Source organism: Pollicipes pollicipes, unplaced genomic scaffold (assembly GCF_011947565.3).
Source record: "Pollicipes pollicipes isolate AB1234 unplaced genomic scaffold, Ppol_2.1 Scaffold_6138;HRSCAF=7277_pilon_pilon_pilon, whole genome shotgun sequence".
In the NCBI taxonomy this organism is placed as follows: Eukaryota; Metazoa; Arthropoda; class Thecostraca; order Pollicipedomorpha; family Pollicipedidae; genus Pollicipes; species Pollicipes pollicipes.
In genome coordinates, this window is record NW_023596818.1 from 6,043,675 (window position 1) to 6,067,444 (window position 23,770).

At 57.9% G+C, this 23,770-nt stretch overlaps 3 protein-coding genes and 1 long non-coding RNA gene across 4 annotated transcripts in view; 2 read left to right on the top strand and 2 right to left on the bottom strand.

The window, feature by feature from the left end:
• LOC119106111 (carboxy-terminal domain RNA polymerase II polypeptide A small phosphatase 1) overlaps positions 1-343 on the top strand; it is a 7,423-nt gene extending 7,080 nt beyond the window's left edge. Inside the window, exon 4 of the mRNA XM_037229708.1 lies at positions 275-343. Coding sequence (XP_037085603.1) covers positions 275-343 — 69 coding nt within the window. The remainder of the gene's footprint in view (positions 1-274) is intronic.
• A 334-nt stretch (positions 344-677) lies between these two features.
• LOC119106113 (myeloid zinc finger 1-like) lies at positions 678-5,660 on the bottom strand. The gene is made up of 4 exons (XM_037229709.1): positions 5,638-5,660; positions 5,263-5,415; positions 4,534-4,792; positions 678-734 (listed from the first exon to the last, which is right to left on the bottom strand). The coding sequence occupies exons 1-4, from the start codon at positions 5,658-5,660 to the stop codon at positions 678-680; spliced, it is 492 nt and encodes a 163-aa protein (XP_037085604.1).
• A 711-nt stretch (positions 5,661-6,371) lies between these two features.
• On the bottom strand, positions 6,372-7,444 carry LOC119106214 (uncharacterized). The gene is made up of 3 exons (XR_005095102.1): positions 7,415-7,444; positions 6,717-6,797; positions 6,372-6,418 (listed from the first exon to the last, which is right to left on the bottom strand). It is a non-coding gene; the product is annotated as an uncharacterized LOC119106214 (long non-coding RNA).
• An 8,096-nt stretch (positions 7,445-15,540) lies between these two features.
• LOC119106114 (beta-2-syntrophin) lies at positions 15,541-20,073 on the top strand. Its single transcript, XM_037229710.1, has 7 exons — positions 15,541-15,651; positions 16,382-16,509; positions 16,829-16,921; positions 18,232-18,371; positions 18,626-18,822; positions 19,434-19,618; positions 19,984-20,073. The coding sequence occupies exons 3-7, from the start codon at positions 16,889-16,891 to the stop codon at positions 20,071-20,073; spliced, it is 645 nt and encodes a 214-aa protein (XP_037085605.1). The 5' UTR covers positions 15,541-15,651; positions 16,382-16,509; positions 16,829-16,888.
• The last annotated feature ends 3,697 nt before the right edge of the window (positions 20,074-23,770 follow it).

Consider the following 23,770-nt stretch of genomic DNA (forward strand, 5'->3'; position numbering starts at 1 on the left):
AATGCCGCCTGCCTCGGCCTCAGAAGCGGTCGAGGACGTGGCGTAATGCCGCCTGCCTCGGCCAGCAGCGGTCGGAGGCGGTGTGTAATGCCGCCTGCCTCGGCTTCACAGCGGTAGGAGGACGTGTATAATGCCGCCTGCCTGGTCCACAGAAGCGGTCGGAGGACGCTGTGTAATGCCGCCTGCCTGGTCCACAGAGGCGGTCGGAGGACGCTGTGTAATGCCGCCTGCCTGGTCCACAGAGCGGTCGGGGGACGGGCGGGCGCCCGGCCAGGTGCTGTATGAGAACCTCTGCATGAAGGCCGTCAACCAGTCGATCGGCCGCGCCATCCGCCACCGGTGAGCGCCTGTTTGACGCCTCCTAGCGCCAAACAGGTGCAGACGGCGCCTGTGGGACGCTAGGAGGGACGCGCGCGATGTGAGCGAGGGACTGACATATTGTGTACTGGCGCGTGATGGCTACCTGAAGTCACACGCGCCTTATGGAGTTTGCGTGAAATAACGTGAATGAGAAAAGTCGTGAACTTTTGTGTTTGAACTTCATCAGTGCAAGCAATGTCCTTGCACTTGTTCTTTGATCGATGTGCTGTCCTTTCACTTTTCTTCGCGATTCGGTGCCGCCTATTCGTGTATAAATGGACGTTTGTGTCACGGTGTGATCGTGGTCGCAGGAACGACTACGCCTGTGTGGTGCTGTGCGACGCGCGATACGGCAGGGCCAGCGTGGCGGGGGCCTGCCGGAGTGGATCCGCAGGGGGCTGCAGCACCACGGCCGCTTCGGGCCCGCCTTCGGCCAGATCAGACAGGTCAGGTCACCGGTCGCTGGTGGGCAAAGGTCGGCTGGCTGTCCGAGGTTAGGTCAGCGGACTCACGGTGGTATGAGGTCGAGGTCAGGTCGGCCGTCAGGGTGGTGTGAGGTCACGGGGTCAGGTCAGATGGCGGTCAGGGTCAGCCAGTCGACTGACACTCAGGGCCAGGTCAGGCACTGTGTTCAGTTCAGTTGACTGGACGAGGCCGGTAATTTTCAGCTTCAGGTCAGCTGACCATCAAGGTCACGTCAAACGATTTTAGGGAGTGATCGCATGGCAGCCAGGGCCAGCTCATGGCAGCGGGGCAGTTTCCTAGTCATATGTCGGCTTCAGTAGCCTACCCAACTTAAATAAAAGAACGGGTGAAATCCGGGGAGGAACGCGTTTTTAATTTGGAGGGGAGGCGGGTTTAGCACTTGTCCTTGCTCAACCTCCCAACTTATTGGGAAGGTACGCCCCTAGCACCCATAACTGTGGTCGGTCGGGCTGGCCGTCGGGTCTTGAGACAGCTTTTGGGGCGGGTCATCCGGCGGCCAGCCAGCTGTCAGAATCTGATCACCTGTTGTGCTCACATTACACATATCTGTTCAGTGCGAGCTGCCAGGGTCAGGCCAGGCAGTTGGTCCCACGTGCAGGGCCGATGGAGCGGATCAGCTGGTTGACCTGTGACCTGCGCTCATAGGACCGGACCTGTCAGTGCTGACGTTGATCGGGGTGTGGTGTGGTGGTGGGGGGGGGGGGGGGGGGGGAAGGGGCCTACCAAGACAGGCCAAGCAGCCCCCCCGAGGCCGGTCCGTGGGACTGTTTGCGACGCCTCCCCCCCCCCAAATGATGTACAGCAGTGGGATCGCAGCGTCGCGATTCAGATTGTGCGTTGTAAATGTTATGTTTCGTACTGGCGTTTAGTTTCACGTGCATGGTTATGTGCGTCTGGTGCAACCACCGACGAGTCTGTCACGCTGGTTGTGGAGAAGGGACGCAAAACACACCTGTTGTTGAGCTCTATCCACAACCTAGCGATTGAGTCAGGCATGCTCGTTACACAGGACCGGACGCGATGTCCGCAGTTTCGCCGGAATTGAACTGGCGTGTGATGCTTACAAAGCGTGCGTGGTTCTAAACAGGTCATACATTTGTTTTTTCAGTTCTTCACGACCATGCAAGAGAAGTTTCGATCTTCATGAAACAAGTGGGAATTGACAACGTTTAGGGAACATTTCTCTCTCGTGTAACCGAACGGCACAACGTTTGCCAGCGGGAATAGGCACTTTTCGTCGCATCTTCTCCAAGTAACCCCTATGTCAATATGTGCAACGGCTGAGTTTGCCTGTGGCGCTGAGCGGATATGTGAATGCTATAGCCTGTGGAGTGAAAAGGACGTGTATTCACGGATAATTTTTATTTTTTAGGCATAGTTCATGTTGGCAAAGATCAATACATTGGTGCGCGTGAACATCAGACATTTAAGTACTCACCACTCCCAAACCCCATGTGCGTTTTCAGTCATTCGTGTTTCGGCGAGGAGTCGAAGGCGGCGGAAACGCGTGTTGCTGTATTTCTCGGCGACCAGAAACCACGCTGCCAGTCCCAACCACAGCTTGGGTGGCAGACGCAGCTGGGTTCGATTTCCACCTAGGGTGTAGCTGTTCCCAACAGAGGGAAGCTCGTACCTCATATTATTAATACGTGTCTAGTTGTTGTGCTCACATGTTTTATTGGTATATTCACGTGTCATGTACGTGATATTCTGACTACTAAACATGCGTTGTCAGTTGTAGCCCCTTTGTAGTGGTATTACACGGTATCTAAGAAATCATCGGCGTTGTAGCTGACAGGCTGGGCCCCAGCTGACAAAAAAGTGACACCAGAGCATGCGTCCAAAAAATTTCAAAAATTCAAAGATTGCCAAGCGCAGGGTGCTATGCTTTCCTTCTCAGTCTTCTCTGCGTATAAAAGCAGGGCTTTATGCATAATAGAACGCTTATTCGTATATTTGACAATAGGTGGATAAGCAGACTTGTAAGACATCTGGAGATTACAATATGAAGTGGCGACCACGACCGGCTGGACACGACACGGCGGTCATCGCAGCACGAGTCATTCCGTCACCTGTGCATACACAACACCAACAAGCATGGACCGGGGGTGGGCGGCCTCGGCGGTCGCGTAATTGACATCCGTTCAGCATCACCCGCATCAGCTCACATTTCGTGCTAATGGCCACCAAACGCAGGCACGCAGGAAGAGGTGTGCAGTTTTCTATTTCGTTTGCAGGAATGAGACTACAGTCCTACCATCCGCGCGGAGAAAGCTGTCAGTCCTATTCGTAGAGAGCCGTCCATGTGTACACCGAGCCGGGTTTGGCGATAGTTTCCTGCTTCCTCCGCCCCCCCCCCCCCCCCCAGCGAATTTCGCGGACCCAACCCTACACGGGAATGTACACAAACGAGATCAACCCAGCCCACTGTCGTACATGGGGTTCCTAGGCCACGATATTCTCGCCCCACCAATATTTCGCCTCTGCTTCCATCCCTGATGCCAAGCTCGATAGCGCAAAGCAGATAACGCGACATCGAAACGTTTGTTTCTCTGCGCCGAATACATCAAAGCAAAAAAGCCTGCCACGCTAGGCAAAGTGCTGTCGTTCTCGTTACCGTGACGAGCATATGGCAAATGTTTTTCCGTCGCTAGCTGTTGTGGGACGAATTCACGACGAAGACACATTCTCTGTATAAGTACAGAAAACCCATGCCGCACATTGACGGCCCGCCCTGTCATTTCAATAACTACCGCAAAGGAACAAGGGCAGGGGGGGGAATGACACCTCAACATGCAACATACAACGTGAATGACCTGCTGTCCTCCCAGTGAGTCGCGTAGCGGAATCTGGGGCCGGCGTCTTCACCACATCACTTCAGCGCTTCACGTGGTTGGCACCGACACAACGTCCGCGCATTGCCAGCCCCGCCCGCAAAACGCACGTGCCCCTGACTGGCGCGGGAATCACGTGATCTGTGGCGATGGCATCCGCGGTGGCTGCAGCGGCGGGCCTAAGTCGAGCTTGTTGGCCCGGGTTCTTGGGCCATGCCCGTAGATGTTCAGCTTGATTCTGAAAACACGCCGGTCGACGGGAGATGTCAGCTCGCTGTCAGTCGTCGGTGAAGGAGCACGCGGACGGGGCATTGTGTTCCCAGGAGGCGGACCACAAGTGATGACGTGAGAGGTGCGTCCGTGCGGCCCAGCCAACGCCGACGCGGCTCAATGCATGGCTTTACAGCGCGGACAGGGAGATGACCGGGGCTGCCGATCCAACATCCACGGTCCACGTTGGGCCTAACCAGGGAGCGGGTCAACGACGCCGGGCAGTCCGCGATCTTTGCCAGTGGTCATCGCTTCCCGCCGCCACCTGCCACCACGCAGGGTGACCCACAGACAACGGCCGACCGCCGTCGGGGCAAGCACACGTGGTTCGGCAACCGCGTCGCGTGTCGACAACCGCACGGCTGGGTTCTCCCCGCCTCTGTACCCACCACGGCGCGACGCCGCTTCCCGCGGTCCCCTGCCCATCGTCCCCGCCACGGACAGCCGCCTCCGTCTCCTCTCCAGCCTCCATCACGAGCCATCTCCTGCAGGCCCCCACCGGGTCCTTATCACCGCTCCCCAGAGCAGTCCGTCTCCACCCCCGCCCCCGCCCCCTCCGTCGGCGGCCGCCGAGCAGACTGACCTGGTGCTGCTCCCAGGCGTGCTGTTTGACGGCCAGGCCGCAGCCGTACACGGCCCGGCACGCCGGGCACGGGTAGCCCAGCTGGCCGGCCGGGTTGTGCGCCGGCAGCGGCGCCACGTGCAGCCCGTGCGCCGCGTGCTCGTGGTTGAGCAGCTTGCGGCGCTCCTCGCTGCGGTGGCTGCAGGCCGAGCACTGGTAGCGCAGCTGGAGCGTGTGCACGCGCCGCGTGTGGATCTCCAGCTCCGCCCGCCGGAAGAACCTGCCGGCCGCGCGCCACGTGGGAGCGAGCGGGAGCTGGGGCGCGCCGGAGGAGCTCGACGTGCCGAGTAAGCGGCGGCACGCTGGTTACCGGTGATATTGTGCACGGCTCCTTCAGGCCTGTAATTAACGTGCTAATAGCCCTCCTGGTTTGATCAGGAACAGTGATGACGACTCTTAATGTTCCAGTTATTGCCATTTTTGGATCCTTCGTCACCAGAGTACGCTTAAGCTAGCTTCTTTACTCAATGGTTCTTTGGATACCTACTCGAGAACTACCCCGCGACAACGTTGGCCATGGTGACGATCTGGACTGGGATGGCGGATGGTGACATGAAACAAGCGTATTCCCCAAGCGTAAAGCGTAACAGGCAACCAAAACCCAGTTTTTAACACTGCAGCAAGCACGACTGCCCAAACTCCGTCCCGCTCTTAGCACTGCAGAAACTACGGGCCGGCCGCGCCACTCACTTGAGCCCGCACTCCTCGCAGACGAAGTCGTACTGGCCGTGCTCCTCGGCGCGGTGCTTGTCTCGCTTCCAGAGCGAGGCGAACCCCTCCGGACAGAGGCCGCACGGCACGGTCTGCTGGTGGAAAGCTGCGCACGTGGCGCAGCAGGCCGCGCTGGTGCAGGAACGTCCGGCCGCAAAGGGGCTGCGGGGGCGGGGGGAGGGGGGAGGTCAGTAGAGCGTGCGCCGGCCAGCCCAGCTGCGGGACGCCGGCGATGGGCGCTGGGTTTGGCTGGATCGGCCGTAATCTGGTACAGAGCCGACTGGCAGACAAGGCACAGGGGATCGCGAGATCCCAGTCTTCCGCGCCTAGCATGTTGCCACGTTACGCACTTACCACGTACGCACGTCCACCAGCATGCTACATGTGTGCTTATGTCCGCGCCCTAACGTTCAAATCTAGTTGAACATGTCACATTTTGCCTTAAAATAGTGAAACGTCTTTAATGCTACCGTGCATACTTTCGTGAATTAGCATTTAAGCTTACACATGACAAAAAGCGTGTCGTCACATACGATAATTCCGGATACCCACAGTTCACATCTTTCAAAAACAGGATTAATAACAAGCATCTTTTCACAATTTCACGACATACATCACAGCGGCGTACCGCCTACCCAGGCCAAATTAAGACACTAGTTGGAAAAAGACATGAGAGCCAGGGCGTTGCGCAGGCCCAACGACAATTCGAGAGGTCATACAGGCACGGGGCGAGACGTCGTCGCACAAGGCTCTGTCTTGGCGGTCAAACCAAACTCCAGCCGAAATCTTCACGAAAACCTTATCCGAACCAAAAGCAAAACGCATTCTAAAAATGCAGTGGTATCAAGAGTGGTTAACCCTATATTAATTTACCAATCCTCAACCAGTTTTGAGCCTATGCAACATGCATCAATGATGGCCAGTGATGAGCAGCAGCAGTATCCATTTTCAGCAAACAACGAGATCAGCTAAGCGAAATATGGATCTTACCTCAGTACAAATGAACTCCTTGTCCATGAAGTGTTTGACCTGTAGGTGAGACTGGTAGTGCTTTTTCTGAAACTTGTGGTACTGTTTTCCACAGAACCTCGCACGTAAGGAGAGTGTTGGGATCTGCAAGCTTGTGGACCGCTTCCTGACAAAAAACGCGAGACATTCCTTGTGAACGCCGACACGCGACACTACACACGTCAACTCAGCGTGATGGAAAATGTGTGTACGAAGTCAATACAAAACGACAGCAAACTAAAAATAATCGGATTTTCTATAGCCGACAATAAGTTACATTTCTTATGCCACTTCCTCTTAACACTCAGTTCATCACTCTGCCTTCTTATGGACCCCAGGGACCGCCCTTCGTCCCGTCCCCTATCCGGAGAACACCCGACCAGCCGCCCAGCCATCTGCCCGTCCCGCAGCGTCGCCGGCCGCACCTGGTGCGTCTTCAGGTAGGTGCTGTTGAACTCCTTGCCGCAGAACTCGCACTGCGTCATGGTCACAGCGACGGGCGCCGGCTGAGGCGGGTGTGAGCAGAGAACACGCCGGTTACGCGGGGGGAGAGGTCACAGACGAGCCTGCTCGCTAGGGTCACTTGGGACATTAGAACGGGCGTCTCGAGATGTCTGAGACCCTCGAACGAAGGCGGGAACGCGCCACAGAGGCGCTAGACGAATCCCCTACCGAAGTTTCGATCCGCTGGATTACACGGGGATACCGCGTCGGGAGGCCCGCAGTGTCGCCGCCCCGTACGGCCGATGCTGACGGGCCTAGTCCAACGAATGCTCGAGCCTGTGGTGGTTACGTGTCTGGCAACGGGGGAGACGATACGACCATGCTCAATATGTACGCTGAGGCTACAAGAAGGCGGCACACATTGCAGGAACGTAGGCGCTATAACCAAGACAAAAAAGTTAACAACGGTAAGACATCGCGCACTGTAACTTCACCCATCTTCCTGCCAACACAGTTATATCAAACGAAATGCACTTCGCGCATACGTCGGCCTGAGAGTTGGTACAATGATATGTGAACACTAGCACCATACGATAGCCAACGACACCAATGGCCAGGGGCCGTGCGCCAGAGCGCCGGTCGCGCCCCGCCGAGCGGCGGCGCGCCCTGTGCGCCTCACCTCCCTGTGCACCCTCTTGTGTATGCCGAGGCGCGCCTGCACCCGTAGACGGCGCCGCACACCTCGCACGCGTACCGCTCGCCCTGCGCCGCCGCCAACGCCCTCCGGCGCCGCAGACTCCACCTGCACGGCGGGCCGGGTAGGGGTCAGAGTCGGTCAGCTCCCTCATTCACCGCCTGAGGCCGGGTGCTTCCAAAGGGACGCGGCTCCCGTCTCCGCCAAAGGCAGATCAGGTCACGACAGCCAGAACCCGCGCCGTAACTGAGTCCGGCCGGGATCGACCTAGCCTGGACGAGACGGCACGGACGGAGCAGTGCCCTCACAAAGACGGCCCTGACACGGACCCGCGCCGTGCCTGGCACCGCGTGTACGCTTCGATCTCAGTTCACGTCCGGTCTGACACTCTAACATCAAGTCCCATGAGGTCAGAGCAGCGTGACGTCCAAGCCGGGACTCCGACAAGGGTCCAACGTCGACCCTCGCGTCAGACCAGGTCTGACCTTAGGTCAAGTCAGACCGGCGTGCCGCTGACCTTGGGCAGGGCGCCGTGCAGGCCGTGGGCGCGGTGCTCGTGGTCGCGGAATGCGCGCGCGGACCGACGACTCCCGGCCGAGCCGTTTGACCGGCGGCCGGAACTACGCAGACGGAGCACTGGAGCGCCTGCAGCCGCTCCTGCCGACGGAGAGAGACTGAGGGAACGCGACATTGGGAGCCGCTCCTGCCGATGGGAGGAGGCAGAGGGACACGACACTGGGAGCCGCCGGAGTCGGGAGCCGCTCCTGCGGACGGAGAGGGGCTGAGGGACGCGGCACCGGGGGTCGCCGGACGTCGGGAAGCCGCCCCTGCCGACGGGAGGAGGCAGAGGTACGCAGCACTGGTGGCCACCGGGGGTCGGGAGCCGCTCCTGCCCGACGGAGGGAGGCAGAGGGACGCGACACTGGGAGCCGCTCCTGCCGACGGGAGGAGGGCAGAGGGACACGACACTGGGAGCCGCCGGGGCCGTGGACCGCCCCTGCCGACGGAGAGGGGCTGAGGGATGCGATACTGGGGGGCCGCCGGGGCCGTGGGCCGCCCCTGCCGGCGGAGAAGGGCTGAGGGATGCGACGCTGGGAGCCGCCGGGGGTCGGGGCGGGCACCAGCATCGGACTCAGCTTGGGAGTGACTCCTAAGTATGAGCGTCAGATTCCAGGTCACTGTTGGAAGGCAACAACCGACGAATCAACAAATTAGATAACGACACTCTCCAGCTGAATGCAGGTTAAAGCAGTTGATCAAGAGTTATGTCCTTCATTGAAAAATTCAAGTTTTAAAAAATAACAAACACCATGAGAGACGTCCGAAAACCATACTCAAACACTAAAAGTTAGACAGGGAATATAAACACATTGGAAACAAAAGCTAAGGAGCTTTTTAGCCTTTTCTCGAATTTTTGCCTATGAAATGATTTAGACATGTTCTTCTAAACCAGTACTGCAGCAGTCACTTACACAATTTTCGCCCGCCTCATGTGCGCGCCTCCTTCACTAGGTGCTTATTAGCATCACCTTCCGGGCGAAGCCAGCGCCGCAAGTTTGGACACACGAACTTCCGAACTCCGTGTGCGTCCGCGAGATTGTCGGTAGTACTCGGCGAAGTCAAGGAACACGAGCCGTCGCAGAGTGGCGACACCGCTCGCCCGGCCCGTGAATCATGCGCCGGTGCGTCACCAGCGTGCTGCGGGCCCGGAAAGTCTTCTGGCAGATCGGTGCACCGTGTTGGAGCGAGGGTGGTGCGGTGCGCGGCGTGCCGGTTTGCGCCGCCAGGCCCGGCACGCGGTCCCGAACTGCAGCCCGCACGGTCGGCAGTGGGAGCGGGCCGCGGGGCGCCGGCGGCTGGTACTCAGCGTCACGAGCCGCCGTCGTCCGCCGCGGCGCCGCCCGCTGCCGCCCGTCTGCGTCCCTCGGACGGCGTCCTCGCCGCCGGCCTCGGCCCCCTGACGCGGCCGGCCCCGACCGACCGTCAGCGGGGTTCGTCGCCAGGCCCGCCTCGCCGGCCCGCCGCCGCCGCTCGGGCCGCCACGACCTTGCCCGCCCGGCGCCGGCGCGGCGCCCGGCTCCGTCTTCACCTGGACGAGGTCGAGCGGGTCAGGCCGGCGGCGACGTCCGACTGCCGGCAGACGGGCACCACCGGCCGGCGCTGGCGGTCGTCACAACGACGCGAGAGCTTCGCCGCAGGCCAGGGCGCTGGCTCTGGCTCTGGCTCTGGCTCCGGATCTGGCTCTGGCTCCGGCTCTGGATCTGGTTCTGGCTCTAGCTCCAGCTCCGGCTCTGGCCTCGCCGAGTTCGGCTTATGCCTCACAGGCGCTCTCTAAAACGGGACACGATCAGTCGTGAGAAGGCAGGCAGGCTGTTGGAGGCCAGACAAACTGCTGGAACAACGCAGCAAAGTGCAACAATCGTATTTCTTTAGCATTATTGATAATTCTCATCGTGCTGGAGAACCCCACCGTTTTACAGGCAACATTGACGTCATTTAAACACGCTTTAAGTGTATCAAAATATCTGCCTGGGCCATCTTCTTTGAAAACCATCCCAAATATCTGCAGGGCCATCCTATTTTGAAAACCATCTCACTAGTGAAGGACATCAAAGAGCCTAGATGGATTACCTGTGACAGTGATGTCTACAGATCCTGGAGTGTCTATATGCATGCAACCCTCATGTCTCTGAATGAGCTCAGTTCGGATTCGGTGACCTTAGCCTTCATAGCTCCGAAGATCACGCAAGAGTTGTGAGCACTTTGGACACAGGCACTGCTCCTCGTCCAAGCTGAAAACCGGACCCGGGGAATCATCAAGCATTGCATGGAACTGCATTCAGTGCATTTCTTAGATGGTAGCCTCATGTAACAACACATCATTCAGCATTCAATGCACATGATAGACATAAAATACAACAGCAAAATATAATCACACATATTCAGCACAGCCGAAGCTGACCAGTTCAGATCCAGATCCAGTATCCAAAGGAGTCCCTGATCAGCTTCCTTGGAGGACCACTCCTGTTGCCACTCTCCCAGCCTGGAACTAAGCTGGCTCTTGTGAAGCTTGCATCTGGTTCCACAGATACAGGCAGTTGAAGTTCATTTCTTCTTGGCTGCAAGGAGCAATGTAATGTGCATGAGTATCTCTATAGCTCAAGTCATACCCAGTTACAGAACATATGATGACAAATGCCTTAAGTTTACAGGATGCATGAAAGGACCAAAAGAGAACCACAGAAATCACTGGCTAATGAGTTGAGATAGATTAGCATATATCATGATTGCATGAGCCATTCCAGTGGCAGGGCTAGCATCCAGGAGGAAAGAAAGCAATGCTCTGGTAGGGCAAAGTCTTAGCCTGTGCACTGACCCAAGAAAACCACTGTAAAGAATGTGACAATGGGTGGAGACTGGATAATGTGGTGAGCAGTGGGCACTGGAGAATGTGGTGAGCAAGTCATAACATGCAAGATGGTCTGGCAGCATCCAACACCAGCTTTGCACAACTAAAATTTATTTTACCACTTTAGCTAGATTGGCCCACCCCAATCTGGGCCAATCTGGTCCTATCTGACCCTGCCTGGGTCATCCAGTTCCAGCTGCTCCCACCAGATCCAACCAGTGCAATCCATGCCATTTTTAATGGTTCATGAGCAGTCTGCATGTTATCAGGATACAGTGAGATCAAAGAATTCACCAGTCAACTTGAGGCACAATGGCTGCAATCAGCTTGCTGTGTCATGACCTTGCTAACATGTCAAGCAGCAGCAAACTGTTCAGGTTTCCATTATCTGAGCCACTGCTACAGGTAAACATGTACAATATCAGGTACCTATCTATCATGTATGGTACTGTGCATGCAAGGGTGCAGAAACCAAGAGGGCCATAGGGGCTGAGGTCCCTGACTTTCTGGGTAATATCATCTTGGCCCCATGAATATCACAAAAGAAGTAAAAAACAAATGAACTACTGCTCCCTCAAGCTTGGAAGATCCTATTTTAATCCCTTGCCTGCAGACACAAAAGCATCAATCTGTGTGATCCACTTATCTGAGGCATCTGTGGATATCCACACAAGCTTTTTTCGAGGTAAATTGTCCATTTCATTATGGGCCTCCACCAGTTGTGTCATAAAAGGTGCATGAGCTTCACAAAATATTCTGTGTAAGCAGGTTCCAGCTCACAATGTCAACCTGATGGTGGTGATAAACATTTCCATAATGGTATTTATAAAAAAAAGGATTTATCAAGGAAGACTTGCAGTGGTCTGTCACATGGTGTAAAGTAAATCAAGATGTGCTCTAAATTAAATTACCTCATCATAAATGTAAAAATTACCAACACTGATTTGAATTATACTTGCATAGTGTATCAGGGTATGTTGACAGAGTGGACATTTTGCACTGAGTCCAAATATCTGGCAAAAAAATTCACCATCATCATCATCACAATATGAGTTAAGTCACTACATTTTAGTGTGCCACCAAACACCAGTTAACAGTGTGGCTAGTTACATCATATATGAATGCTAGCACAGTGAGTAGTGAGTTAACTGACATTTAGACATATGTAAGCAACATTGCATTTGCCCAAGATGCTGCTGGGGTTATGAACAGTTATCACTGGGTCATGTACAAATGCTGTACTTTGGAACAAACTTGATGTAACAATATACCTCTTGTTGATAGTGCAGAATACGCAATTTTGTTGGTGACTCGAGCACAATTCTTGCCATCACAGAATCCCTTGCGGCACAGAAACACCAAAATTACCAATTTTCCAGACAGCGCATCTTGACCTATAACAAGCAAAATAACCCATAAATTAACTTATCACAGCGAACCCACGTTACCATTTCTAAGCTCAACCGTTCATGCCTATCAATAAGCCCCCAACCCACCCACAGTCCTCCCCGATTGACCCTGATGTAGCCAACAGCCCCTGGTCAACAGCACCAACAGTCAACAACGCCCAAATGCCTCAAGCGCGTCATTATTGCATGAAGGTGTTTTGGTGGTTCTTTTCCTACGGTTCGTTTTAGGAAGAAGGTTGCCCTCTTTTCGCTTGGCTTCAGCAGATGTAGTGTGCATTTTACAATGTATGATTCTCGAGGCCCATTATAATCTAGCTCGAATTTAGACTGTGTAGGCCGGTGATGTTGGTGAGGACATCTCCCGTACACTTTGCAGTGCTAGCTCGGCCAATGGCTAGTTTGGTTTGTCAATTATCATAGTTGTGCTTAGTTCACTAAAATTCCTTGTTTGAGGCACATTTAATACTATTATGTATACAAAGGTGTACAGAATGTTGACAGTGTAAACATGAAAGCCACATCAGTGGCGAGTGGCAGTACAAAGAACACTACTGTCATGGGTTTTAAATGTACACATTATCTGCTGAATGGTTGTAATAATGCATTCCTTGTTTCTAGTTTGATGACTTAAGCAATTTGGGCAGCTCGCTTTTTGGGTCCTGAAGGTGCAGTTTTCTAACAGGCCACCAGCCTATTAGCCTATTGTCACTTGGCAAAAAATATGCCTGAAAAATACGCCATGGATGGCACATGTATGGAACAGGCACATCAACAATGAGTAGGACAAGCACAATGACATCCGTATCATCCAGAATATATCACCAGGCAGTAAGCCCCCTAGAGGTAAGGCAGCTCTATTTTTGAAGATTTTATCTTAACCTTTTCAATGGATGGATTTCTGAGAGCAGAGCTTGTGCTTAGCAGTGCTTGTGCCAGTCCTGACCCCTATCACCTGACTGTGTAATTCCATGTCAGTAGCAGAATTTGAACGTGAAAGCTTAACATGTGATAATGCTCTGCAGGGGATCCACCCGCCCCCTGCCCTCTGACATCATCTTTACAGAGGTGGCGGGTGGCAGTCAGGCCATGCCTGTTGAGGACAAATAGGAAGCCCTGAAGCACTTCTACTCACCCTACCACTAAATGGATTAGAAAGCAGGCACTCTAATCAACTGAGCTATCAGGATTAGTAAAACAAACATACATAGAACCTCTTGCAAGGCACTGTGCAATGGATGTTTTTATATTATCAATATTCATATTGTTTTGTAGTCAGAGCATACTGTGTGCCTCTCTCACACCTGTATTTCTATGACAAATTGATTGACTGTTTATTCAACTACAAATAGACAGGTCTGGGATATTTACTGAAAGATGCTTGGAAACTGGCTTTTATAGCTCTTAGTGGGATAACTTCAAGCAAGGTTGTGTCTGACTACTAGTTCCGGCTATTTTCTTGTAGTATGATATACTGGTGCATAAATGACATATTATAAAAAGCTTGGAGAGCTGACCTGTTGTCAAGCTCAGTATGTGTGAGCAGTAGATCATGCTTCGCCTTTGCCCCCCCCCCCCAAGATGACCTGGATGGAGTGATAAGAATACTGCGGACATAAAAATACTTTGGACACAGTGTTATCATTGTGAGCACATCATATCATAAACCACAATGCAACATAGTGGATGGTAAAGTGAGCAACACATTTCAATGCCATTTTACAATCCTACCAGCCAAATCAATCTTGCAATGCTGTGATGATGAATCTTGCAATCTTGTAAAGTGATATTGAACTTTATCCATGTACTCTTTCCAAGTCCAAAAATTATGTTCTTTTCAAGGCACTGAAATTTTTTGGTTGATGTTCCCCATGTGGATGTGATTATACAAGCAAAGTTTGGTGGAGCAAGCTTCATTAGTGATTGGTCACATAATGCCTGCTGATCAGTGAACATCCAGCCTGTGATCACCCAGTAGCCATCAGTGAGTGCTGCCGTGCCCTGACTCTGACGGCGACTATGCACAGGTCTGGATCCAGGGCCAGTGGCGCCGGGCCTCGGCCGCGCTGGACGGCGATTGCCTCGCCGTGACCCTGCACGACCCGGAGGAGGCGGACGAGGCGTCCGCGGCCGCCGACGACGACGCCGTCCGCACGGTGACGGTGACCAAGCGGCCCGACCAGGGCCTTGGCGTCTCGGTCAAGGGCGGCGCCGAGAACGCCATGCCGGTCATCATCTCCAGGATCTTTCAGGTGGGTGGCGGCGGTCCGGACGCTCCGTGTCGTCGGCGCCGTCACTGTCGCCCGCCGCCGCTCTGGATCAAACGCGGTGACCCCGGGGTTCTGTAGCTCGGGGTTCTGTAGCTCCGCCTGGAGAGCAGCGCAGGACACGTATCCGCTGAGAAGCACACTGACGGTCGCAGACGATCCCGCGTCCCAGAAAGTGTGTTTGTGTGTTTGTATTTGAAGGTCAGTCAGCCGACCTGGAGAGTCCGGGTGGCGTATGGCGGTCATGCCAGGGCGTTGCAAATTTTCTGTCGAAAATGGTGCGGTGAGCTGGCTCAACTGAGGTGGCAGTCAAGGCTCATGCTTTGAAATAATTTGAATCACAGAACTCTGGGGTCATATGACCATAAAAGTCTGGCGCACCCCAGAATCCAAACGGTCATCATCAGCATAATCACGTGATGAATCACATGATGAACCACATAACCCCGACCGGCCCTGGCGCCTCCGGCAGGGGATGGCGGCGGACCGGTGCGGCGCGCTGCGCGTGGGCGACGCCATCCTGACGGTCAACGGCGAGGACGTGCGGGGCGCCACGCACGCCGCCGCCGTCCAGCTGCTCAAGACGCCCTGCGCCGAGCTGGTGCTCGAAGGTCGGTGCCGTCCGCGCTCCGGCCGACCACGGGCCAGGCAGCCGCAGGAATACTCCCTGCCGATCTCACGCGACGCTTTCAGTGTTCAACATGCGTAAAATGGCCAGGGTTACGTGCCGGTTTTTTTGTTCTTTTTTTGAGTACCGGATCTTCCAGCGAAGTTAAGATGTATTTTCATTTGACTGGTCGCCATGCATTCTCCCAGGTCGAGGATGACGATCGGTTCGCACCTGTTCGCTCTGTGATCTGTCTGTCAGCGGTGCGTCCAGCCGTCTGGGCCTGTCGGCGCCGCTGTGGACACCGCCGCCTCGCTGCTCCGCAGTCCAGTACCTGGCAGAAGTGACCCAGCACCTGCGCAGGGCGGCGCTGCTCAGTCAGCTGGGCTGGCCGCCGGCGCCTCTCTACCTGGCGCCGCAGGGCGAGGATGTGTCGGCCACCGCCGCCGCTGACGCCGCTGACGCCGCTGACGCTGAGACGCGACTGATCCCGCTCCAGCTCTGTCGGCTCACGCGCTTCTACAGGTGCCAAGGTCAGCAGGTGGCGCTTATTGGCCTGGTCTGGCGGATCCTGTATGACTCGACGCGACCCCGTGATGCGTTGTGACCTTTTCATGACCCACCCGGTGTCTCCCGTGACCCGGTGTCTCCCGCGAGCCGGTGTCTCCTGTGACCCGGTGTCTCCCGCGACCCGGTGTCTCCTGTGACCCGGTGTCTCCCGCGACCCCGGTATCTCCCGTGACCCGGTCGTCTCCCGCGACCAGGTGTTCTCCCGCGACCCGGTGTCTCCCGTGACCCGGTGTCTCCCGTGACCCGGTGTCTCCCGTTGACCCGGTGTCTCCCGCGACCCGGTGTCTCCCGTGACCCGGTATCTCCCGTGACCCGGTGTCTCCCGTGACCCGGTTGTCTCCCGCGACCCGGTTGTCTCCCGTGACCCGGTGTCTCCCGCGACCCGGTGTCCCCCGTTACCCGGTGTTCTCCCGTGACCCGGTAACCTCACGTAACCCGGTGTCTCCCGTGACCCGGTGTCTCCCGTGACCCGCTGTTTCCCGTGACCCGGTGTCTCCCGTGACCCGGTAACTCCAGTGACCCGGTGTCTCCCGTGACCCGGTGACTCCCGTGACCCGGTGTCTCCCGTGACCCGGTGTCTCCTATGACCCGGTGTCTCCCGTGACCCGTTGTCTCCCGTGACCCGGTATCTCCCGTGACCCGGTGTCTCCCGCAACCCGGCGCGGCCCGTGACCGTGCGCCGATGGCCGGCAGAGCCGCTGAGTCTGGAGCTGTACTCACCGGACCTGCGCCGCTGCTGCCGGCTGCGCTGCCGCGACGCCGGGCAGGCCGCCGGCTGGTTCTCCACGCTGGGCTCCACGCTGAGCGCGCTCACGCAGCAGGTCAGCCCGCTCGGCCGGGGCGGGGTGGTCCGGGTCCTCAGGCGAGCGCCGCGCCACCGGCGATACAGGGCTGGCCGCGACGCTGCTGTTGATTGTCCGTTGGTTGGCGCCATCGTGCTGAAGCATCGTTTGTAGTTGACGGGTTTAGAGAAGGACACACCGGCTCGTGTCAGATCCAGCTTTATGACATCTGGATGTGAGAGGCGTCTTGCTGTCGACCTTCCCGTCATGCAGCAGCTCCGGCCATGCGCGGGCCGGCTGTATGTGGACGACATCGGCGACTTGGCGCTGACGGCGACCGCGCTCTTGTGCGGCGCAGGCGGTGGAGGCGACGAACGAGAGGGCCCGCGACGTCCTGGACGACAGCCCGGTCCTCCAGATGGGCTGGGTCAGCGTCAGGCAGGCCGAACAGGTCAGTTCCCGCTCTTACCTGCTGATCCTGGCCAGGGGGTGCAATTACGAATAGCGCAGCAACGTGGTATAGAAAAACAGCTGGTATCTTGGTCGTTGTCAATGGCACGGCAAGCACTGCACCATTGCAAAAAAAAGTCATTATCAGTGACGAAAGTTCCACCGCGCGGGTGTCCGTAGGATGCGCCGTCAGCTCTTGTGGCCCTCCTGACCGGCGACCCTCTAACCCGGGACCACCAGTGGGTCCGTCAGCTCTTGTGGGCCCCCCTGACCAATGACCCTCTGACCCAGGACCACCGGTAGGTCCGTCAGCTCCGGTCGGTCCTCCTGACCAGTGACCCTCTGACCCAGGACCACCGGTAGGTCCGTCAGCTCCGGTCGGTCCTCCTGACCGGTGACCCTCTGACCCAGGACCACCGGTGGGTCCGTCAGCTCCGGTCGGTCCTCCTGACCGATGACCCTCTGACCCAGGACCACCGGTGGGTCCGTCAGCTCCGGTCGGTCCTCCTGACCGGTGACCCTCTGACCCAGGACCACCGGTGGGTCCGTCAGCTCCGGTCGGTCCTCCTGACCGGTGACCCTCTGACCCAGGACCACCGGTGGGTCCGTCAGCTCCGGTCGGTCCTCCTAACCGATGACCCTCTGACCCAGGACCACCGGTGGGTCCGTCGGCTCTGGTCGGTCCTCCTGACCGGTGACCCTCTGACCCAGGACCACCGGTGGGTCCGCCAGCTCCGGTCGGTCCTCCTGACCGGTGACCCTCTGACCCAGGACCACCGGTGGGTCCGTCAGCTCCGGTCGGTCCTCCTGACCGGTGACCCTCTGACCCAGGACCACCGGTGGGTCCGTCAGCTCCGGTCGGTCCTCCTGACCGATGACCCTCTGACCCAGGACCACCGGTGGGTCCGTCGGCTCTGGTCGGTCCTCCTGACCGGTGACCCTCTGACCCAGGACCACCGGTGGGTCCGCCAGCTCCGGTCGGTCCTCCTGACCGGTGACCCTCTGACCCAGGACCACCGGTGGGTCCGTCGGCTCTGGTCGGTCCTCCTGACCGGTGACCCTCTGACCCAGGACCACCGGTGGGTCCGCCAGCTCCGGTCGGTCCTCCTGACCGGTGACCCTCTGACCCAGGACCACCGGTGGGTCCGTCAGCTCCGGTCGGTCCTCCTGACCGGTGACCCTCTGACCCAGGACCACCGGTGGGTCCGCCAGCTCCGGTCGGTCCTCCTGACCGGTGACCCTCTGACCCAGGACCACCGGTGGGTCCGTCAGCTCCGGTCGGTCCTCCTGACCGGTGACCCTCTGACCCAGGACCAGTGCGTGGACAGCCGGCCCTGGGAGCCGCGCTTCGCCGCCATCACCGAGCGCGAGCTGCTGCTGTTCGCCAGGGCGCCGTGGACGCGCGACGACTGGGCCCGGCCGCGCACCGCCCTGCCCATCGCTATGACCAGGTGACCGGCCGCTGCGTCTTCTTCCCGTCCTTCTTCTTCCCCGTCCCTGGCCTGGCGTGACTCTGCACGCGCGCGACACCCTGGGGACGAGCGCCCCGTTGTGCGGACTGCTACCATGTGTGTGCGATTTGGCCGTTGGTGTGTGTTTGGTTGTTGGGTGAAACGCACAGAACCAACGTGCAGTGTCGTGGGTGAGTAAGCGCGATTGTTTACCCGCCTTAACCGCGCGTGTCGCCATCTGTGTGTGCGGGCAGGCTGGTGAGGTACCGGCTATCGCCGCCGGAGGCGCCACCGTCGGCGCCGATCACCTTCACCACGCGCACGGGCACGCAGCGCGGCGTGGCGTCGGTGCAGTGGCGCGTGGGGACGCCGCGCGAGCTGGCCAGCTGGAGCCGCACCGTGGTGCTGGCAGCGCAGGCTGCCGTCGCCCAGGTGGACGAGATCGTGTTCGGTGAGCGGGCGGGGGCGTGAAGCGGGCCGGCGGGAGAAAGGAGGGGCACTGGGGTCGGAGACAGGTCGCAAGAAAGGAAAAATGGGCGAAAGTGGTGTGTCCCTCGCACTGCTGCCGTCGACAGAGCGCCGCTGGCGGAACTGTCCAGTGCTGCTGTGATGCTATGATGTGGCTGACGTGTCCCTCTCGCCGCCGCCGTCGACAGAGTGCCGCTGGCGGGACTGTCCGGTGCTGCTGTGATGCTGTGATGCGGCTGACGTGTCCCTCTCACCGCTGCCGTCGACAAAGCGCCGCTGGCGGGACTGTCCGGTGCTGCTGTGATGCTGTGATGTGGCTGACGTGTCCCTCTCGCCGCTGCCGTCGACAGAGTGCCGCTGGCGGGACTGTCCGGTGCTGCTGTGATGCTGTGATGTGGCTGACGTGTCCCTCTCGCCGCTGCCGTCGACAGAGTGCCGCTGGCGGGACTGTCCGGTGCTGCTGTCGATGCTGTGATGCGGCTGACGTGTCCCTCTCACCGCTGCCGTCGACAAAGCGCCGCTGGTGGAACTGTCCAGTGCTGCTATGATGCTGTGATGTGGCTGACGTGTCCCTCTCACCGCTGCCGCCTGCAGAGTGCCGCTGGCGGAACTGTCCGGTGCTTCTGTCGATGCAGCACGAGAACGGCCTGACTCTGCGCTCGGCGCCCGGCCTCGCGCGGGGCAAGGTGCTCTGGCACTACAGCTTCGACAAGCTGACCGACACCTGGGACGACGACCGCGCCACCGTCCGGCTCACATTCGGCGACCGTGAGATCATGGTGCGTGGCCGCCGGGCGCGGACGGCAGACGCCCCGCAGGCCGGGGGACAGGGCGGGGGGTTGGGGTGATGTCCCGGTCCGGGGGGGTGATCTGTGACCCCGGTCGATCAGGTCAGTCGGACGGAGGGTTGAGGTGTGCTAATGATGTGGATACGATGATAAACTACTCGTGATGTCAGAGGTGATGGCAGGGACGCATACATGAACGCTGATCGGGACTTCCGATGTCTCCGTCTATGATTTTCCTGTAGTTCGACACAGCTGCCTGTGACGGAGGCAGTTAGCTTCAAGACCGTTTCACGCGTCGATGGCGTGTTGGACCGCTGACGCCATCGGAGTGACTGCAGCGCGCGCCGCCGTTCCAGGAGCTGGACATGGGTGCGTCGCCGAAGCCGTTCGTGTTCGCGCTGCACACCTGCCTGTCTTCGAAGGTGGAGCGGTTGGCGACCTCCTGAGGCGCCGCGGCCGCCGTCCCGGCCGCGGCCGCGTGCACGGCCGGGACATTGTGACGCATCTGGAGCGGCGACGCCCAGCTGGAGCGGGCGGAGCCGGCGGTCGTCTGCTGTGACGCGCGTGGCGGATGATCTACCCGGCCACTGTCGCCTTACGACACCTCTGCACGAGACGGCCAGCTGTTATTGACGTGGTTACTCGCTCATTGGTTTTGCGATCCTGTGTCGGATCAAGATTTGGGGAGTGCCGAGCGTTCCGAGCGCGGCACGGTCTGCTGCTTTGCGTGCGGGTTGCGTCGGGTCCGCTCGCGCCTGCTTGCCATCCCTTTGTTGCTGTTAAGGAGTACCCCAGGGTCGTGCTCTCGTCCGCCGGTGTGGTGACCGTGCGATGGGTGTCGCTCTCAGGGCTTTGGAACGCACGGTACAACGGCTCCTCTAGTCACGCGTCCCCTGAGTTCCCATGTTGATGTACCGCCCGGTGTTGAGGTTAGGAGCCTGCCAACGCACGCTTGCCAAAGGACGGCCAGCGGTGGTAGCAATAGCTGTAACGATCTGGTGGTTTTGAATATTGTGCGCTCGGCTTTCCGAGGGCGTGTTATCTGGTGCCTCTCTACCCGTGACGGCTCCTCTAGTCACGCGTCCCCAGCTGAGCTCGCATGTTGATGTACCGCCCGGTGTTGAGGTTGGGAGCCTGTCAACGCACGCTCACCGAAGGACGGCCAGCGGTTGTATTGGTAGCTATAGCTGTAACGATGTGGTGATTTGAAACGTGCACTCGCTTTTCCGTGGCCATGCTGTCTGGTGCTTCCGTACACCCTGTGCTCTCGCGGAGTGGCCTGGCTGGCCCGAGCTGCCTACAGCTCCAGCTGCCGAGGTTAGCTGTGAAGAAGGTCTGGCAAAGATCTGCTCAATTGTGGTTCTCAGTTATCGAGCAACTTTGGTAAAACGTAATCAAGCCACGCTGCCTGCTCGCGTCAGAACCCGGTGCGTGTCCGACGTCATCTAATGGCGTCACACCTGACGTCATGTATCTATCTAATGACGTGACACGCGTCAGGCGCATTCAGAGCGTGTTGGCCCTGCGGCGCTGTTTGCGAAAGACACGCGCCACGCATACGTCGGCACCGCGTCGGACAGGCGCTTGGTGGCTCGTCGCGAGCCGTATTGGTTGGTTTAGCTTGTTGAAGGGCTCGTCCCGAGCGGTTTTAGAGCGGCGTAGCCGCGTCGTCGATTGTACACGGTGGCTTCCATACGGGTGAACCACCCGTGAGCTTCCTTTTTGCGATTTTGCCGGCGGAACCCGAAAGGGCGCCTCGAGGCCTTGCGAGTTGTTTTCCAAGTGGACTGAGCATCCATAAGCTTGCCAGTGTTCTGGCGTTATTTGTGTGTTGAGTTGATGAGGTTCCGACGCTAGATAGTCCTCGCCGTTCGCGCGGGAGCCTAGTAGTCAGTTTGTTTGCGGACTAACGGTCCGTGCTGCCGCTGCTGTTGTGGGCTGGGCTGGTCCCCAAGCGCCTCGCCCTCTGCCGTCCGCTGCAGCGGAGTGTGGCAGGGAAGCGGTGCCGTCCCTGCTGGCGGCGGCGTGACCCGTGGCTTACCCAGGCTCGAGCTGGTCTCGCCTGCGGGCCGCAGCTCTTTCGCGGGCCTGTGGCGCTTCGTCGCGCCTGGCGGCTTTTCTACGCCGGTGTCTGCCGTGGTTTGTTCGGCGCGTTGTCCGGCACGGCCTTTACTCAGTGCCTTACTGCGCAGGTGGGATTGTTCGACCCAACCGGCCTGTGCCGTCGGGTCAATTCGCGATTTACACGAAACTACCCAAAATAACTTCGTATGCCAGCACGCTTCTCTGCTGTAATTATCCTTGTGCTATTTTTAACCTCCGTCTTTGACCGTTTAGGAGCAGTTGCGGCTCTGTTCACTCTTGCTGCGTTTGGTCTGATGCGGCGTGTCGCAAAGACGATGTCCCGGCATCTACATCGGAGTCGGGCAATTGACTATCGTTGTTGCCTGTCAGTGTTTATTGCAAACCCATTGGGTTAGATCTGCCGAGATGGAACATCCCGCGGTTGTAAGCCCATGATTGTCGGCCTAGTCATGGTTGTACCTGTGAGTCACTGACGTTGATACTAAACGAGATCTTGCTTTTGCGTTTGCACATTTACCTTTGGCTGTGTCCCGTGCCAACTGAAGCGTTGTTTCTCCTTGTGGACTGAAAATACAATTGCTTGGATCCGGTTGTGGGAATGAACTGGGGTCAAAGAACACCATTCCGCGGGGTGCCGCGGCACCCGAGGGCGCTTGCACGACGCGGAGGACGACGATGAGAGGGGGAGAGGACGCTCGCACGCCGCAAAGGACGAGGACAAGAGAACGCTTGCACGCCGCAGAGGACGAGAGAAGAGGACGCACGCCGCACAGAACGAGGACAAGAGGAGAGGACGCGTGCCCGACGCAGAAAACGAGGACGAGAGGAAAGAATGTTTGCACGCGGTATAGCGGGGCTCGCCGGCACTTCGGCAATGTTACGCGTCCAGTCAGGATCCGCGCCAGCGAGGCTTGTTGTAACGGCCCTGCTGCAAACCGCGAGTGAAGCGGCGCCGTCTAGTCAAATCGAGACGCCGATGAACAATGCGTAGCACAACCATTCGTACTACGAAGTGCAGCTCAAAGTCGTATTGAGTCCGCAAATCAAAGCTGGTGCCGCGTCCGCGAATCAAAGCCGGCGCCGTGTGCACGCGAGTCTGCTTCCACAGACCCCTCCTCCCTGTGTCCTACGCATCCCGCAGCGGATCGGACCGCGGGCCCGTCCCTGTACGGGCTGGCGCTTTTCGCTCGGTGGCGGCCGCACCGTAAAGCAAGACTGGCGGGCTCCAGGAACCGGGCAAGAGAATTTGCAAGGGAAGGTCAGCTGATTGACACACCGATTGAAGAAGTTATCTATCTACGAGCAATGCAGTCGTCAGGGATTTCGGACAGGCACGCATACCAAGCTAAGGTCAATGCCTGGTTACGGACTACGGTAGCGAACATACCGTGCTTTAAAGGCATAACATGTGGCAATTTTAATGTGCCGAATGTGGTCCTGCTGAAAATGTTAAAAAGTATTCAATCGCTGTAGTGTATTGAATGGGGTGAACTATGGCCTATATCGAAAAAAATGTTTAAACTAAGCCGGCGGATGTCTTTTTTGCGGTCCGAATTATGAAATCGTGTTGCCGTTCCTAATCCTTATCAGCTGGCGCCACCAGTACCACCCCGCGCGGCACTCGCACAGCGGTGTCAACAGCAGCGGCGCCAGGCCAGAGCGGTTCTTCTTATCGTTGACGTCACCGGAAAGAGCGCCAAACTCGTCTTTGGCCACCTGCCTGCCCATCCGACCGCGTCTGGGAGCGACGGACCAAGCCGCCATTGCTTGGAGACCACGCGGACAGCCGATTGGCGCACCAGAAAGGCTCGGTTCTGATGCCTGGCGGAGACGAGGGACGGTGGGGGGGGGGGGGGGGGGGGAGACGTAATGATTGCGACACCTGCATACGTATGCACTGAAATGCGATATCTTCGGCACGTGGAAGTCTGTGCGACTTATCTCAAGTAAACCTGCGATATCTTGAGATCTCAGCCCGCGGAAGGAACGCCACGTGCAGTGCTGGCTGCCGCACCGCCAAACGTCGAGGCGTTTGACAGCTGGCCGTTCACCCGGAGC